Source organism: Mauremys reevesii, linkage group 7 (assembly GCF_016161935.1).
Source record: "Mauremys reevesii isolate NIE-2019 linkage group 7, ASM1616193v1, whole genome shotgun sequence".
Lineage (NCBI taxonomy): Eukaryota > Metazoa > Chordata > Testudines > Geoemydidae > Mauremys > Mauremys reevesii.
This window is the reverse complement of record NC_052629.1, coordinates 69,040,332-69,054,920: the sequence shown is the minus strand read 5'-3', so window position 1 is coordinate 69,054,920 and position 14,589 is coordinate 69,040,332. Positions and strand designations below refer to the sequence as shown.

The following is a 14,589-nucleotide window of genomic DNA, read 5'->3' as shown; positions in this document are numbered from 1 at the left end:
ATCCCTCTCTAAAGACTGAACTCCTCTGGGCTGCATCTACACCCATCTATAGAACCGAGTTCAAATATTTAGGCTCAAAATTTCCCCCCACACTCTCCCTCGTGGGAGAAAGAAAAAGACAGAACCACACATGACCGATGTCACTTCATGCACGGGAGGGGGCTTGGGTGCTGGGTGCAGAGAACCTGAATGGAGCAGACTGGGCTGGGGGTGCTTAGGAATTCTCTCACTGGTACGTTGGCAGCCCAAATCCATGCCACACTGTTTAACCCGATCAACAGCAGGTCTAGATGGCCTTGTAGTAAAAATGCTCTCAGAGCCAAGTATTATTAAAAACACTTGCCACTGGCAGCACTGGCGAGAGGCATTGGTGTTAGACCAACACTGGGAGAGTCGTTAAAAACATTCCCTGTAGATGAGACACTATTTATCTAGCTATGCTAAGTACATCTATGCCCCCCGCCCCTATCACTGTGGAACCTGAGCACCCAACAACCCTTAATGGATTTATCCTCACAACTCCCCTTTGGGGCAGGGCAGTGCTTTTATCCTCATTTAATACAGGGGGAAGTGAGGCCCAGAGCGACTAAGCCATAGCTCCTCAAAGGGACTTAGGTGCCTAATGCACATTGATTTAAATAGGACTTAATTTAAATAGGACTTGCATCCGAAGAAGTGGGTATTCACCCACGAAAGCTCATGCTGCAAAACGTCTGTTAGTCTATAAGGTGCCACAGGATTCTTTGTTGCTTTTACAGATCCAGACTAACACGGCTACCCCTCTGACAAATAGGACTTAGTATCCCAACTAAGTATCTTTGAAGATTCGGCCCTAAGTGACTTGCCCAAGGTCACAACACAGGAAGCTGGTGGCAGAGAACACACTTGAAGCCAGGTCTTCCAAGTGCTAGGTCAGCCCCAACCACCTTGCCTGGAATTTCACTCAACCTGGTCTCCAGAAAACAAGCAGCACCAGCAATCGCTCAGCAAGTTTCTCCACAGTGCCCCATCAATAAGCCTCAGCCTTAGAGCAGGAGGGGAGGGAGTTCAGTTCCTGTGCAAATTCAAGAAACACCCTGGGGTGTTTTCACCTTCCTCTGCAGCATGGGGCACAGGTCACTTGCAGGTTTAAACTAGTGTAAATGGTGGATTCTCTGTAAGACCTTAAACCATGGACTTCAGTAATCCAGCCAGATGTTAGGGGTCTATTGCAGGAGTGGGTGGATGCGGTTCTGTGGCCTGCGATGTGCAGAAGGTCGGACTAGATGATCACGATGGTCCCTTCTGGCCTGAAAGTCTCTGAGCCTATGAGCTTAAGGACAGAAAGCTCCACCAGAATGTCTGGTCTGATCTGTATCAAGCCCAAAGCGCCTTAGGTTAGACATTCACGAATGAGGGCACCCAAAATTCAAGGCCACTTTGGAACCCTGGTTTTCTGCGACCCCAATATACTGACTGGACAAACCCACCTCGCAATCTAAGAATGGAGCTGGGGTTCTCTCCATCATTGTAAAGTCTTCTCCTCACACCTGGGTTCTTACGATGTTATACACGTCACTCCTAATGATGCCAACACGAGTAACAAACTTGAATCCCAAGGCAGCGGGAGGAGAGTATATAACTCAGAGAATTGAATAGGAAATTATTGGTCTCTGCAGATTCAAAACTAACACAAGGATCCCAACTGCAGAAACAGTCATTTCCAGCTGCCTGCTTACACTGATGCAACTTGCAATCATTGCGTAATGGATGGCAACCTCCTCTGCAATTCCTGGCTTTAATCTAGAGCATAAGATTTCCATGCCCCTTTGCTCTGCTACAGGGAGAGACACGCATGCAGCCATGCCCAGCTATTTAAACACCAGTTCACCGGAAAGGAAACCACAAGGCTTCCTCTTTTTGAACAACTTCCCCCCCAGGAATTCAGAACAAAATTCTTCTCTCCACTGGCAATCGGGGCACTGCATAGGAGTGAGGTAGATGTGGCTGGGAATTGTTTGCAATATGGTATCTTCACATGCAGGTTGCTGGCCCAGCACAGCCATACACTCTGGGACTCTGGCACAGAGTTCAGGGTGAGCTTTGGGGTTTGCCAGACATCCATACCTTCTAGATTAGCCCCCCTGTGCTCCGAACACCGGCTTACACATGACTTTCCTCAGTAACCTCCTGAGATTGAGTTCAGTTTTAAATGTCCCAGGTGATGGCACTTACACCATTTCGCCTGGGAGACTATTCCATAGTTAGCACATTTTCCCTTGGCTTATGTTCACCTCATTCCTCCCAGTTATACTCTGTGCTTACAAACACCCTTCACTGCCTTTCTCTGCAACACAGACCCTCACCTGAATGCTAACCCTGCCATGGGTTTTCTAGTTCTGGGTCCCAGACACTTCCAGAGATAGGCATCCCAGTCCCACAGGACTGATTTTATTTCTTCCATAGTAAAACTGCTTCCCAATTTCCTTCCCTTGCATGTGTCTGATATATCACATGGCTTCTGGAGAACGGCTGCCTTAAAGATTTAGGTTCCTAGGAAGTGGGGGTAACCCATTGGAGATGCTAGCTCTCCCCACTCTTCTAAATGCTCTGTGTAATTCTTTTCACTCTTATCAAGATATCTGGTAACATGCTGCAAATAGCACAGCTGGCTTTCACATGTGGCTGCTCTTACTATGTCACCAAAGGGCCCTGCAATGTAGCCCCTTGAGGTTGGGGAGCAGGCACCTTGCACTAGCATAGGTAGCATCTCCTTGTGAATACGTGCTTTAAAATCTTGTAAATAACTTGTGCAACAATTAAGGGAACTGGCACAGATCCTAATAATAATAGAATAAGGAACACGTTCCTGGATCTGGGCTGGCTCTGTAATGCATCTTTAGGGGATCCTCCTAAATGCCTTTGTGAGCATGCACAAACAGTGTCTGGACTGAGGGAGTAGCCTCAGGAGCTTTTGCCAGTTTCTCTTGCATGGATCTCTTTCTGTGGGGTTGCCCACACTTTATTCCAAGCTCATATTGTGACTGTATAACACTGAGTAGCCTGTTCTATGCCGGGCACTGCTCCCTGTAGAGCAAGCAAACATCACAATAGCATCCTTCCCGCTTGCTTCTCCAAGCGCCATTGTTACAAATACGCATGGAGCCTCCTCCCTGACTTTCCATGGGACTGGGAAGGTGAGCCACAGAGCTGACCTGGGCAAAATGTTTGCAAGTAACCCTGAAACCAGAAGAGGCTTGCCTGGTTTCATCACAAACCGGGAACTCAGCCCTGGTTTGCTTGCAACTCTGCTAGAGATTGTTCCAAGAGCTTCCGAACCAGCCTCAGACTGCAAAATGTGTCACTTCCCTTGGCTCCAGTGCAAAACCAGGGGCAGGGCAACTGTTTTCACTAAGTATCAGGGGGTAGCTGTGTTAGTCTGGATCTGTAAAAGCAGCAAAGAATCTTGTGGCACCTTATAGACTAACACGTTTTGGAGCATGAGCTTTCATGGGTGAATACCCACTTAATTGGATGCATGTAGTGGAAATTTCCAGGGGCAGGTATATATATGCAAGCAAGAAGCAGGCTAGAGATAACGAGGTTATTTCAATGAGGGAGGATGAGGCCCACTTCTAGCAGCTGAGGTGTGAAATCCAAGGGAGGAGAAACTGGTTTTGTAGTTGGCTAGCCATTCACAGTCTTTGTTTAATCCTGAGCTGATGGTGTCATATTTGCCGATGAACTGAAGCTCAGCAGTTTCTCTTTGAAGTCTGGACCTGAAGTTTTTTTGCTGCAGGATGTCCACCTTAAGATCTGCTGTTGTGTGGCCAGGGAGGTTGAAGTGTTCTCCTACAGGTTTTTGTATATTGCCATTCCTAATATCTGATTTGTGTCCATTTATCCTTTTCCTTAGAGACTGTCCAGTTTGGCCGATGTACATAGCAGAGGGGCATTGCTGGCATATGATGGCATATATTACATTGGTGGACGTGCAGGTGAATGAACCGGTGATGGTGTGGCTGATCTGGTTAGGTCCTGTGATGGTGTCATGGTGTAGATATGTGGGCAGAGTTGGCATCGAGGTTTGTTGCATGGATTGGTTCCTGAGTTAGAGTTACTATGGTGCAGTGTGCAGTTACTGGTGAGAATATGCTTCAGGTTGGCAGGTTGTCTGTGGGCAAGGACTGGCCTGCCACCCAAGGCCTGTGAAAGTGTAGGATCATTGTCCAGGATGGGTTGTAGATCCCTGATGATGCGTTGGAGGGGTTTTAGCAGGGGACTGTATGTGATGGCCAGTGGAGTCCTGTTGGTTTCTTTCTTGGGTTTGTCTTGCAGTAGGAGGCTTCTGGGTACACGTCTGGCTCTGTTGATCTGTTTCCTTATTTCCTTGTGCGGCTATTGTAGTTTTGAGAATGCTTGGTGGAGATTTTGTAGGTGTTGGTCTCTGTCTGAGGGGTTAGAGCAGATGCGGTTGTACCTCAGTGCTTGGCTGTAGACAATGGATCGTGTGGTGTGCCCAGGATGGAAGCTGGAGGCATGAAGGTAGGCATAGCGGTCGGTAGGTTTTCGGTATAGGGTGGTGTTAATGTGACCATCACTTATTTGCACCGTGGTGTCTAGGAAGTGGACCTCCCGTGTAGATTGGTCCAGGCTGAGGTTGATGGTGGAGAGGAAGCTGTTGAAATCGTGGTGGAATTTTTCCAGAGTCCAGATGATGAAGATGTCATCAATGTAGCATAGGTAGAGAAGGGGCGTGAGTGGACGAGAGCTGAGGAATCATTGTTCCAGGTCAGCCATAAAAATGTCGGCATATTGTGGGGCCATGCGGGTGCCCATAGCGGTGCCACTGATCTGGAGGTATATATTGTCATCAAATTTGAAATAGTTGTGTGTGAGGATAAAGGCACAGAGCTCAGCAACCAGATGTGCTGTGGCATCATCACGGATACTGTTCCTGACAGCTTGTATTCCATCTGTGTGTGGGATGTTTGACAACAGCACCTCCTTTATCAGCCTCTTTGATTATAATGTCAGGGTGGTTTCTGAGGCTGTGGATGGCATTGCGTTCTGCACGACTTAGGTTATGAGGCAAGTAATGTTGTTTTTCCACAATTTCTGCCTGTGCACGTCGGCAGAAGCATTCTATGTATAGGTCCAGACTGTCATTTCAACCCTCAGGAGGAGTCCATGTGGAGTTTTTCTTCTTGTGCTGTTGGTGGGAGGGTAACTGTGTATCAGTGCGCTGTTCAGTGTTATCCTGAAAATATTTGAGACGGAGATGGCGAAAGTAGGCTTCCAGATCGCCGCAGAACTGTATCATGTTAGTGAAGGTGGCAGGGCAGAAAGAGTCCCCGAGATAGGACAGACTTTTCTTCTGGGCTGAGTGTGTGGTTGGATAGATAGACAATAAAGGAGGTGTTGTTATCATCATGAACAGGTCTGACTACCAAAAGGAGGCCGCCAGACAACTCTCCAATACCAAATTCTACAGGCCACTTCCCTCAGATCCCACTGAGGAATACACTAAGAAACTGCACCATCTACTCAGGACACTCCCTACACTAACACTGGAACAAATCAACATACCCTTAGAGCCCCGACCAGGGTTATTCTATCTACTACCCAAGATCCACAAACCCGGAAATCCTGGACACCCCATCATCTCGGGCATTGGCACTCTCACTGAAGGACTGTCTGGAAATGTGGACTCTCTACTCAGACCCTATGCCACCAGCACTCCCAGCTGTCTCCGTGACACTACTGATTTCCTGAGGAAACTACAATGCATTGGTGACCTTCCAGAAAACACCATCCTAGCCACCATGGATGTAGAGGCTCTCTACACAAACATCCCACACACAGATGGAGAACTTCCCTAGCTGTCAGCAGTAACAGGTCCCTTCCCCTAACTTTGGACTGGGCAGTAGAGCAGAGTATTGCATACTGCTACTCACGTTATGAAGGACACAGAGAAAGCCAGTGGCAGATCTGAGCACAGAGTTTCTGGGGTGAACTCCTGATACCACTGAAGATCCCCACCCCCTTTCCTCTAACCACAGAACTCAGTCCCCCTCAAGAAAATAATCCAGGAGTCCTGACACCCAATACTTTGCTCTAACCACCAGAGTGTCTCTCTTAAGCAAAATATTCAGTCCCTAAGTGACTTCACTAAGTGAAAGTCCATGAAACTTGAGCTCCTAAGGACTGCACTTACAGGGATATTTAGGTGCCTGAACATGCTGTTTTGCACCTAGTGGGATTTATGTAAGCACCTAAATGGGTTAGGCACCTAAGTCCCATTGATTTCAAAGGGAGTTAGGTACTTCTAAAAATCCCACTAGGCTTAGGGGCCTTAGAAAAGTTGACCCCAGGTTACTTAGGTGCTTTTGAAATGTTTACCCTGTGTCTTTAAAAAACCACCTCCAAGATTCTCCAGTAGTACTGATCTACAGTACTTTAGAATATTTTGGACACTATCACTGCTTATTGTACATTCTTTCCTACCTACGTCCTGGCACTTTCAAATTGTATTTCTCTTCCCTTCTTGTCCTAAAGAGCTGAGCCATTTTGTTGTGCACTGCCCAGCTACTGCTGCATTCTACTCCAGAGGCGGCTGCATTTCAGTGGTGGGTGAAACGATTCTTGTATCTAGTTTGTAAACTGTGTTGGGATCCTGCAGGCTGGTTGGTGCTATATAAATGTAAGATGATATTGTAAAGAGGCCATCTCCCCTCCTGCATGATGAAATAGTGGCATTTGAAGGTTGAATTCCACATCAGGCCTGCCTATGGTACCAAATGAGGAACTCAGAAAGGGATACATTGCAAAACACTGTAAGACCTGAAGAAGAGCTCTGTGTGGGTTTGAAAGCTTGTTGCTCTCCCCAACAGAAGTTGGTCCACTAACAGACATTACCTCACCCACCCTGTCTCTCTAAACACCTTATGTCACTGACAATAAATTAAAGGATTGTTCTTTAGAAACTCAATAAATATATAGAGAGAAATAATGCAACTAACAACTTGACAACCGCTTGCAGAGTTATGCTCCGACACAAACAGATCCATGTCTCTGGAAGTCAAATTCATTGACAAATCTGGCTTTTATAGAGAAATGAAACTCAATAATCTGTTCAGCATTTACAGTCTGTTGGCAACAACTGGAGACTTCAGTTACACTCCTGCTTTTAGAAAGACAAAGCCTATCAAAGCAAAGGTTAAGAGGCGATTTGATCACAGCCTCTAAGTACCTCCATGGGAAATATTTGCGGTAAGAGGACTCTAATCTAGCAGGCAAAGGCATAGCCAGAAGTTACAGGCTCAACACAAGAGCACAGGAATCCTCTGGCCTGTGTTATACAGGAGGTCAGACTATGATCTCTAGGGTCCCCCTTCTGTCCTTACCAACCAAGGAATCTATGAAACAGTTACAGCTTCTGGTATCTATAAATCATACAACTTTCCTTCCCTTTTTGCCTTACCAAGGAGTTGCACCCCTCAGGGCCGGCTCCAGACCCCATTTTGCCGGCAGGGCGGCAGGCGGGTCCGGTGGACCTTCCACAGTCATGCCTGCGGGAGGTGCACTGGAGCCGCGGGACCAGCGAACCTCCCGCAGGCATGACTGCGGAGGGTGCGCTGGTCCCGCGGCTCCAGTCGACCTCCCGCAGGCATGACTGCGGACGGTTTGCTGGTCCCGCAGCTTGAGTGGACCTCCTGCAGGCATGCCTGCGGATGCTTCACCGGAGCCGCGGGACCAGCGAACCCTCCGCAGCTGCGGGAGATGCACTGGAGCCGCGGGACCAGGGAACCGTGCGCAGTCATGCCTGTGGGAGGTCCGCTGGTCCCGTGGCTCCGGTGCACCTCCCGCAGGCATGATTGCTTGGGGCGGCCAAATTCCTAGAGCTGCCCCTGGCACCCCTCCCCCACCCCCTTGGTCATTAATAAGAATATGGGGGCACTGGATTAAGAATAAAGGAAATGCTGTCTCAGAAAAAACCCTCTCTTGTGTTGAGGGATTTTCAAAGGCAACTAAGGGAGTCAGGCACCCCAATCTGGGCACCTAATTCCCTTAAGCATCTTTGAAAATCCCGAACGTATTCCTTGTAAGGATCCACAGGGCCTGGGTCCAGGCCTGCAGGCCACTGCTGCATCTACAACCCTCCTCTCCCCCGCACCCCAATGGCTCATCTAATTGGAGAACTGGCAGACCTAAGGCCTTCAGCACCACTGAAGGTACCACCCACAGGGACCTGATTGGTCCGGATACACTATTTAAGCCAGAAGAGACATAAGGAGTTGTCTGCACAACAGCGTGGATCCCAGCTTGCTGCTGCTACAGACCCTGCCATACGCTATTCTATTCTACCTGACCTGACCTGCTCCTGGTTTCTGTCTTGTTCCTGATCCCTGCACCTGGTCTCCAACTCCGGCTCCAACCCTTGGTTTGACTCCTGCTCCATCCAGTCGGGTTGACCATCCAATTCCCAGTTGTGACATTCCTCAAATAGTCTCACTGAAACTAATGGGACTATGTGACCAGTAAGGTACTATGCACAGTGAGTAGGGATATCAGAATCTGGCCCTTAAGCAGAATAGGTATTTACTAACTGTGAGCATCAGTCAAAGGGGAAACACTGGACTATGATCTGTAACATCAACTTAATCACGTGCTGTGACACCCAGATGTCTCTCCTGCTGTCATGACCAAGCCATAAGAGGGGGTGCATTAGTCAGCTATTCGTTCATGCCTTGAGTACACTGGGTAGCATAAGATGGAAGGCTAAGTGCCTGCAGCTGCTAGAGACGGGTCCCAATAGCCTGTTTGTGCATACCTTGGAGGGGCTCATTGCTATATAGAGTTCAGCTCCTTCTCTTCAAGGGCCATATTTGCATTTCAAAAAAAGTTTTAAAACACTCCGTGTCCATCCACTATGAAAAATCCTTCCTAGGAGAAGGAAAAGTAGGAGGGAGAAGAAAAAGAGAAATGCCACTGTGGGACCAAGTGTGGCTGAGGGTGATGGATGCTCTCTCGCGTGCCCACCCTCCAATTTAACCATAGAATTCTATGTAACGTGATGTGCGAAGGCATTTTCCTCTTGGTGGTGGTGAAGGCCAAACACGCATTGCTGTGAGTTGGGGCATGGCTGTGACATCATAAAGAAGGCCCAATGAGATCAAGGCTTGGGACAATCCAGGTGCTCAGCTGGACTCTGGGAAATAATAGTCCTTAGTTTGGATCAGGTCATGTTGGCTGACATTAATGATATCTGGTTCCTCTAATGGGCAACAGCACAGCTTTTAAAACAGCATTTTAAAAAAGTAAGATACCAAATGATTAATAGAATCAGAGATGGAACGATATACCGGCTTTCTAGTCCAACCCCTGGTGGATAGGGGGATAGTGAGGGCTGTCCATCAGCTGGTGACTGTCTCATTCCCCCTGTACTAAGAGTTCCACGGGATCTTTAATGCTGATGAATGGTCATGACCAGCTTCATGAGTGATGTAAGAGATGCAGGCATTGGTGGGTTGGCTGGACATTTCACTAACCCACATGCTTCAGACAAGTTACATTTAATTGTGGGTTATCCCACCAAAAGGTATTGTACACTGCATGCCCAGTCTTTGCTCAGCAGATATTCTCTGTACCTTGGTTTGTCACCAAAGTCTCTTTTGCTCCCCTGTGACCCCCAAAACATGATTTAGTGAGGTGCCTGAAACTTTTCCAGCTCAAAGCTCCAAATGTTTCAAATTTTGAAATGAAAAAAAAAATGACAAATTTGGGGGGAAGGTGTGCAGTATCTTCACTATTTATTGACCAACCACAAAACCACTTCCAAATTTTCAAACTTCAATATCCCAATGAAATTTCTAGTTTTTAAATTTAAAAGAAGGGACACATCTTTAACAAAATACAGTTTCATGCATGTCCCCCACCCCTAGCTTTTCTGATCAGAAATTCTGAGCCCCAGAAACACATACGCTTTGGAGTAGTTCAGAATGAAATCGACTCCCTTCTCACTGTCAAACTGGATGTCGCGAGGCAAGTCACTGTGACAATTCGCATCGATGCTTAAAGGAAAGCCGGGATGCCACTCCTTCCATCTGAGAAAGGGAAGAGGGAAAAAAGGAAAAGGAGTGGTGTCAACCATGTAAACAGCACAGCATAGTATCTTTAATGTCATTGTTATTAATTATTTGTATTACCATAAGGATAAAAGAGCTACTATGCTGGGTCGGATGATGGTCCATCTTGCCCAGTATCCTGTCTCCAACACTGGCCAGCACCAGCACTTTAGGGGAATTGCACAGCACAGGGCAATCATGGAATGATCCATCTCTGTCTTCTCCTCCCAGCTTCTGGTATTCAGGGCTTTATGGTCACCCAGACCATAAAGCTGATCCCAAATGGGCAAGTGGCAAGAAAGAAGATGATAGAACTTGGAGGGAATAGCGCAGGTTGAAGGAAGGACGAATTGGAAAAGGCACCAGGAAGTCAATATGTGCGCAACAAGACAATTTTCATGCACATTTGTGGGCCAATACAATGAAATCCATCAATGCTCTATTATGATTCTCAGATGCCAGGCCAGATCCTCAGCTGGTGCAAATTGTAACAAGACCATGGGGTTGGCTAATAGCCATTGATAGACTTACTCTCCATGAACTAATCCAGTTCTTTTTTGAACCCACTTACACTTTTGGCCACCACAACTTCATATCACCTCCATGTTGGTGCACATAACAAAATTCATGGGGGGGGGGCTGAGGTGTTTGGAGTGTGGGAGGGTGAGGGCTCCAGTTGTGGGTGCGGGCTCTGGGGTGGGGCCGGAGATGAGGAGTTTGGGGTGAAGGCTGCCCCGAGCTACAGTGGGGTGAGAGGACTCCCCCATATCTCTCTCCCCACAGCAGCACCGGGGCTAGGGAAAGGGGAAGCGCCTCTCCCCCCGTGGCAGCTCCGGGGCTGAGGCCATGGGATAAGCGCCTCTCCCCTGACCGCGACAGGTCCAGGGCTGGAGGATAGCATCTCTCCCTGCCTCTCCCCGATGTGGCAGCTCTGGGGTTGGGGCCACAGGATAGGCACCTCTTCCCTGGCTGTGGCAGGTCCGGGCCAGGGCTGGTTGGGGCCAGGGTGCCTCTCTTCCAGCCGCAGTAGGTCTGGGGCTGGGCTGGGCCAGATCCACAGGATAGGTGCTTCTCCCAAGTCTGCGAAAGGTCTCGGCTGGGACTGGGCTGGGGCCACAGGAGGGGCGCCTCTCCTCCAACCGCAATAGGTCCGGGACTGGGCTGGGGTTGGCGGGGAGAGGTACTGCTGTGGCAGTTCAGGGGCGGTGGGAGAGGCATCTCTCCCCACTGCAGCCCTGAGCAACTGTGCAGTGCTTAATGGGCTGCTGCGCAGCCCCGCAGCTTAGAGGGAACTTAGGGTCAGACCTAATTTATACCCCATCATTGTATATGTATAGATGGAATGATTTTTTCCACTGTGCGTTACTTTGCACTTATCACCACTGAATTTCATCTGCCCTTTTGTTACCCAGTCACCCAGTTTGGTGAGATCCCCTCTGATTCCCTCCGAGTCTGCTTTGGACTTAACTATTTTGAATAATGTTGTGTCATCGGCCAGCCACTTCACTGCTCATCCCCTTTCCCTTAATGAATACACTGGAATGGGTTACCTAGGGAGGTGGTGGAATCTCCATCCTTAGAGGTTTTTAAGGTCAGGCTTGACAAAGCCCTGGCTGGGATGATTTAGTTGGGGATTCGTCCTGCTCTGAGCAGGGGGTTGGACTAGATGACCTCCTGAGGTCCCTTCCAACCCTGATAATCTATGATTCTATTTTGAATAACACAGGTCCTGATACAGATCTGTGGGGGACCCTGCTACTTACCTCTCTCCATTCTGAAAACTGACCATTTATTCCTACAATTTTTCCTGTCTTTTAACCAGTTAATAATCCCTGAGAGGACCTCCCATCTTATCCTATGACTACTTATTTTCCTTAAGAGTCTTTGGTGAGGGACCTTGTCAAAGGCTTTCTGAAAATCTAAGTACACTATATCCACTGGATCACCCTCATCCACATGCTTGTTCACTCCCTCAAAGAATTCTAATAGATTGGTGAGGGATGATTTCCCTTTGCAAAAGGCATGTTGACTCTTCCCCAACATATTGTGTTCATCTATGTGTCTGATCATTCTATTCTTTACTACAGTTTCAACCAGTTTGCCTGGTACTGAAGTCAGGCTTACTGGCCTGTAATTGCCAGGCTCACCTCTGGAGCCTTTTTAAAAAATTGGCATCACATTAGCTATCCTCCAGTCATGTGGTACAGAAGCTGATTTGAATGATAGGTTCCATACCACGGTTAGTAGTTCTGCAATTTCATATTTGAGTTTCTTCAGAACTCTTGGGGGAATACCATCTGGTCCTGGTGACTGATTACTGTTTAGTTTATTAATGTGTTCCAAAACCTCTTCTATTGACATATCAATTTGGGACAGTTCCTCAGATCTGTCACTCCAAAAGAATAGCTCTGATGTGGTTATTTCCCCCACATCCTCTGCAGTGAAGACCAATGCGAAGAATTCATTTAGCTCCTCTGCAATGGCCTTGTCTTCCTGAGTGCTCCTTTAACCATTTTGTCGTCTAGTGGCCCTGATGACTGTTTGGGAGGCTTCTGGCTTCAATTTTACTCTGAGATTTTTCATCTTTAGCAAGTTGCTTCTCAAATTCTTTCTTGGCCTGCCTTGTTATACTTGTACATTTTACTTGACAGAGTTTGTGCTCCTTCCTATTTTCCCCATTAGGATTTGAGTTCCAAATTTTAAAGGATGCCTTTTTGCCTCCATTACTCTTCTGCTTAGCCATGGTGGCATTTTTCGGTCCTCCTATGGTCTTTTTTATTTTTTATTTGGGGTGTATATATATAGTCTGAGACTCTATTATGGTGTTTTTAAGTAGTCTCCAGGCTGCTTGTAGGTATTTTACCCTTGTCACTGCTCTTTTTAATCTCTATCTAATCAGCATCCTCATTTTTGTGTAGCTCCCCTTTGTGAAGTTAACTGTTACTGTGATGAGTGTTTTGGTATTTCTTTCCCTGCTCCCCCGCCCCCTGGAAGTGAAATTTAATTACATTATGGTCGCTATTACCAACAGGTTCAGCTATATTCACATCTTGGAAGAGATCCAGTACGCCATTTAGGACTAAATCAAGAATTGCCTCTCCTCTTGTGGGTTCCAGGACTAGCAGCTCCAAAAAGCAGTAATTAATGGTGATCTGATTCTCCACAGCTTTGCACCTTGTGTAGTCATTGACCTCTGTGTGCAGTGGGCGTCAAAGACTATGAAATGAGTAGTGTGTTTACACCACTTTGCACAGGTGTAAATGGCCATGCCTGGCAATGGAGAATCAGACCTACAGTGTGTGTGTGTAAATAAAGCACGTTGGGTTCCTTCAGAATGGAAGGCATTGTTATAAATATGTCATTATCAGTATCCCTGATGAGTCTGCTGGAAATATCATTCACGGCACTCAGGAATATGGTTCACAGCAGTGAGCAATGCAACTAGAGAGAACATTGTCAGCTGTTTTGGGCAGGGCCTATCTTTTTGTTCTGTGTTTGTACAGCGCCTAGCACAATGGGATCCTGGTCCTTGACTAGAGCTCCTAGGCGCTATAGTCTAAATGCATGGATGAGACGATGGAGTAGGGAGGAGGGATTTAGGTTCATTAGGAACTGCGGAAACTTTTGGGGCGGGAGTAGCTTATGCAGGAGGGATGGGCTCCACCTTAACCAAAATGGAACCAGACTGCTGGCATGTAGAATTAAAAGGTTGTGGAAAATTTTTAAAGAAGGGTTGGGTGAAAGCCAACAGGTGCGGAAGACCCCTTCCCCTTTCCAGTGGTTAAAGACAGAGCTGATTGGACTCAGCTGAGATCCTTGTTTCTGTTCAGTGATTATTAGAACTGAAATCACTGATGAGCATGTTTCGGAGCTAAGAATCAGGCCCATAACGTATATATAAGGGCACAACCCAGAAGGCACTGAAATGCCCTTTGACTTCACTAGCAGCTGCAGTTGCTTAGCACCTCTTAAGATTTGGTTAATAAGATATGGATATGCAAGTATAACATATAGGACTCACTCATCCCACCCTCTCATACAGCCAGCACTGTGATGAAACAGGCCAGTGTACAGCAATACACCACCATTTTATTAATAATAGAAACACACACTACAGATAAGGAAACACATGGAAAGGTGACATGCCTCAGAACTAGGATAAGTTCTTAGAAGTCCCTGCTGTCTCATCCCATGCTCAGCCCACTAGATCACATTCCGCCTCTAGGCTGGAAATAAATAGTACTGTATCCAGCTAGAACTGCAGAAATCATTTAGTGGGATGTACATTTGGCTGGCATGCCTCACTCTTATGCAGAAAAAGGGTCAAAGTTTCTAACAGCTTAAAATGCTCAGGCTAAATTTGGTCTCTTTCAAAAGGCAACACTGCAGAGACCCAGAACCCCCTTAGCAGCTTAGAAGAAAACTAACGCTACCTAAAGGAGGCACAATGCTGTGGTACTTTCTACTATACTAATGTAAGAAC

General features: G+C 47.2%; 1 protein-coding gene across 2 annotated transcripts in view; it reads right to left on the bottom strand.

Annotated features, from left to right (window-relative positions):
* ALOX5 (arachidonate 5-lipoxygenase) overlaps positions 1–14,589 on the bottom strand; it is a 61,546-nt gene that overhangs the window by 17,194 nt on the left and 29,763 nt on the right. For both annotated transcript variants that reach the window (XM_039482132.1, XM_039482131.1), the window contains exon 4: positions 9,963–10,085. In XM_039482132.1, coding sequence (XP_039338066.1) covers positions 9,963–10,085 — 123 coding nt within the window. The remainder of the gene's footprint in view (positions 1–9,962; positions 10,086–14,589) is intronic.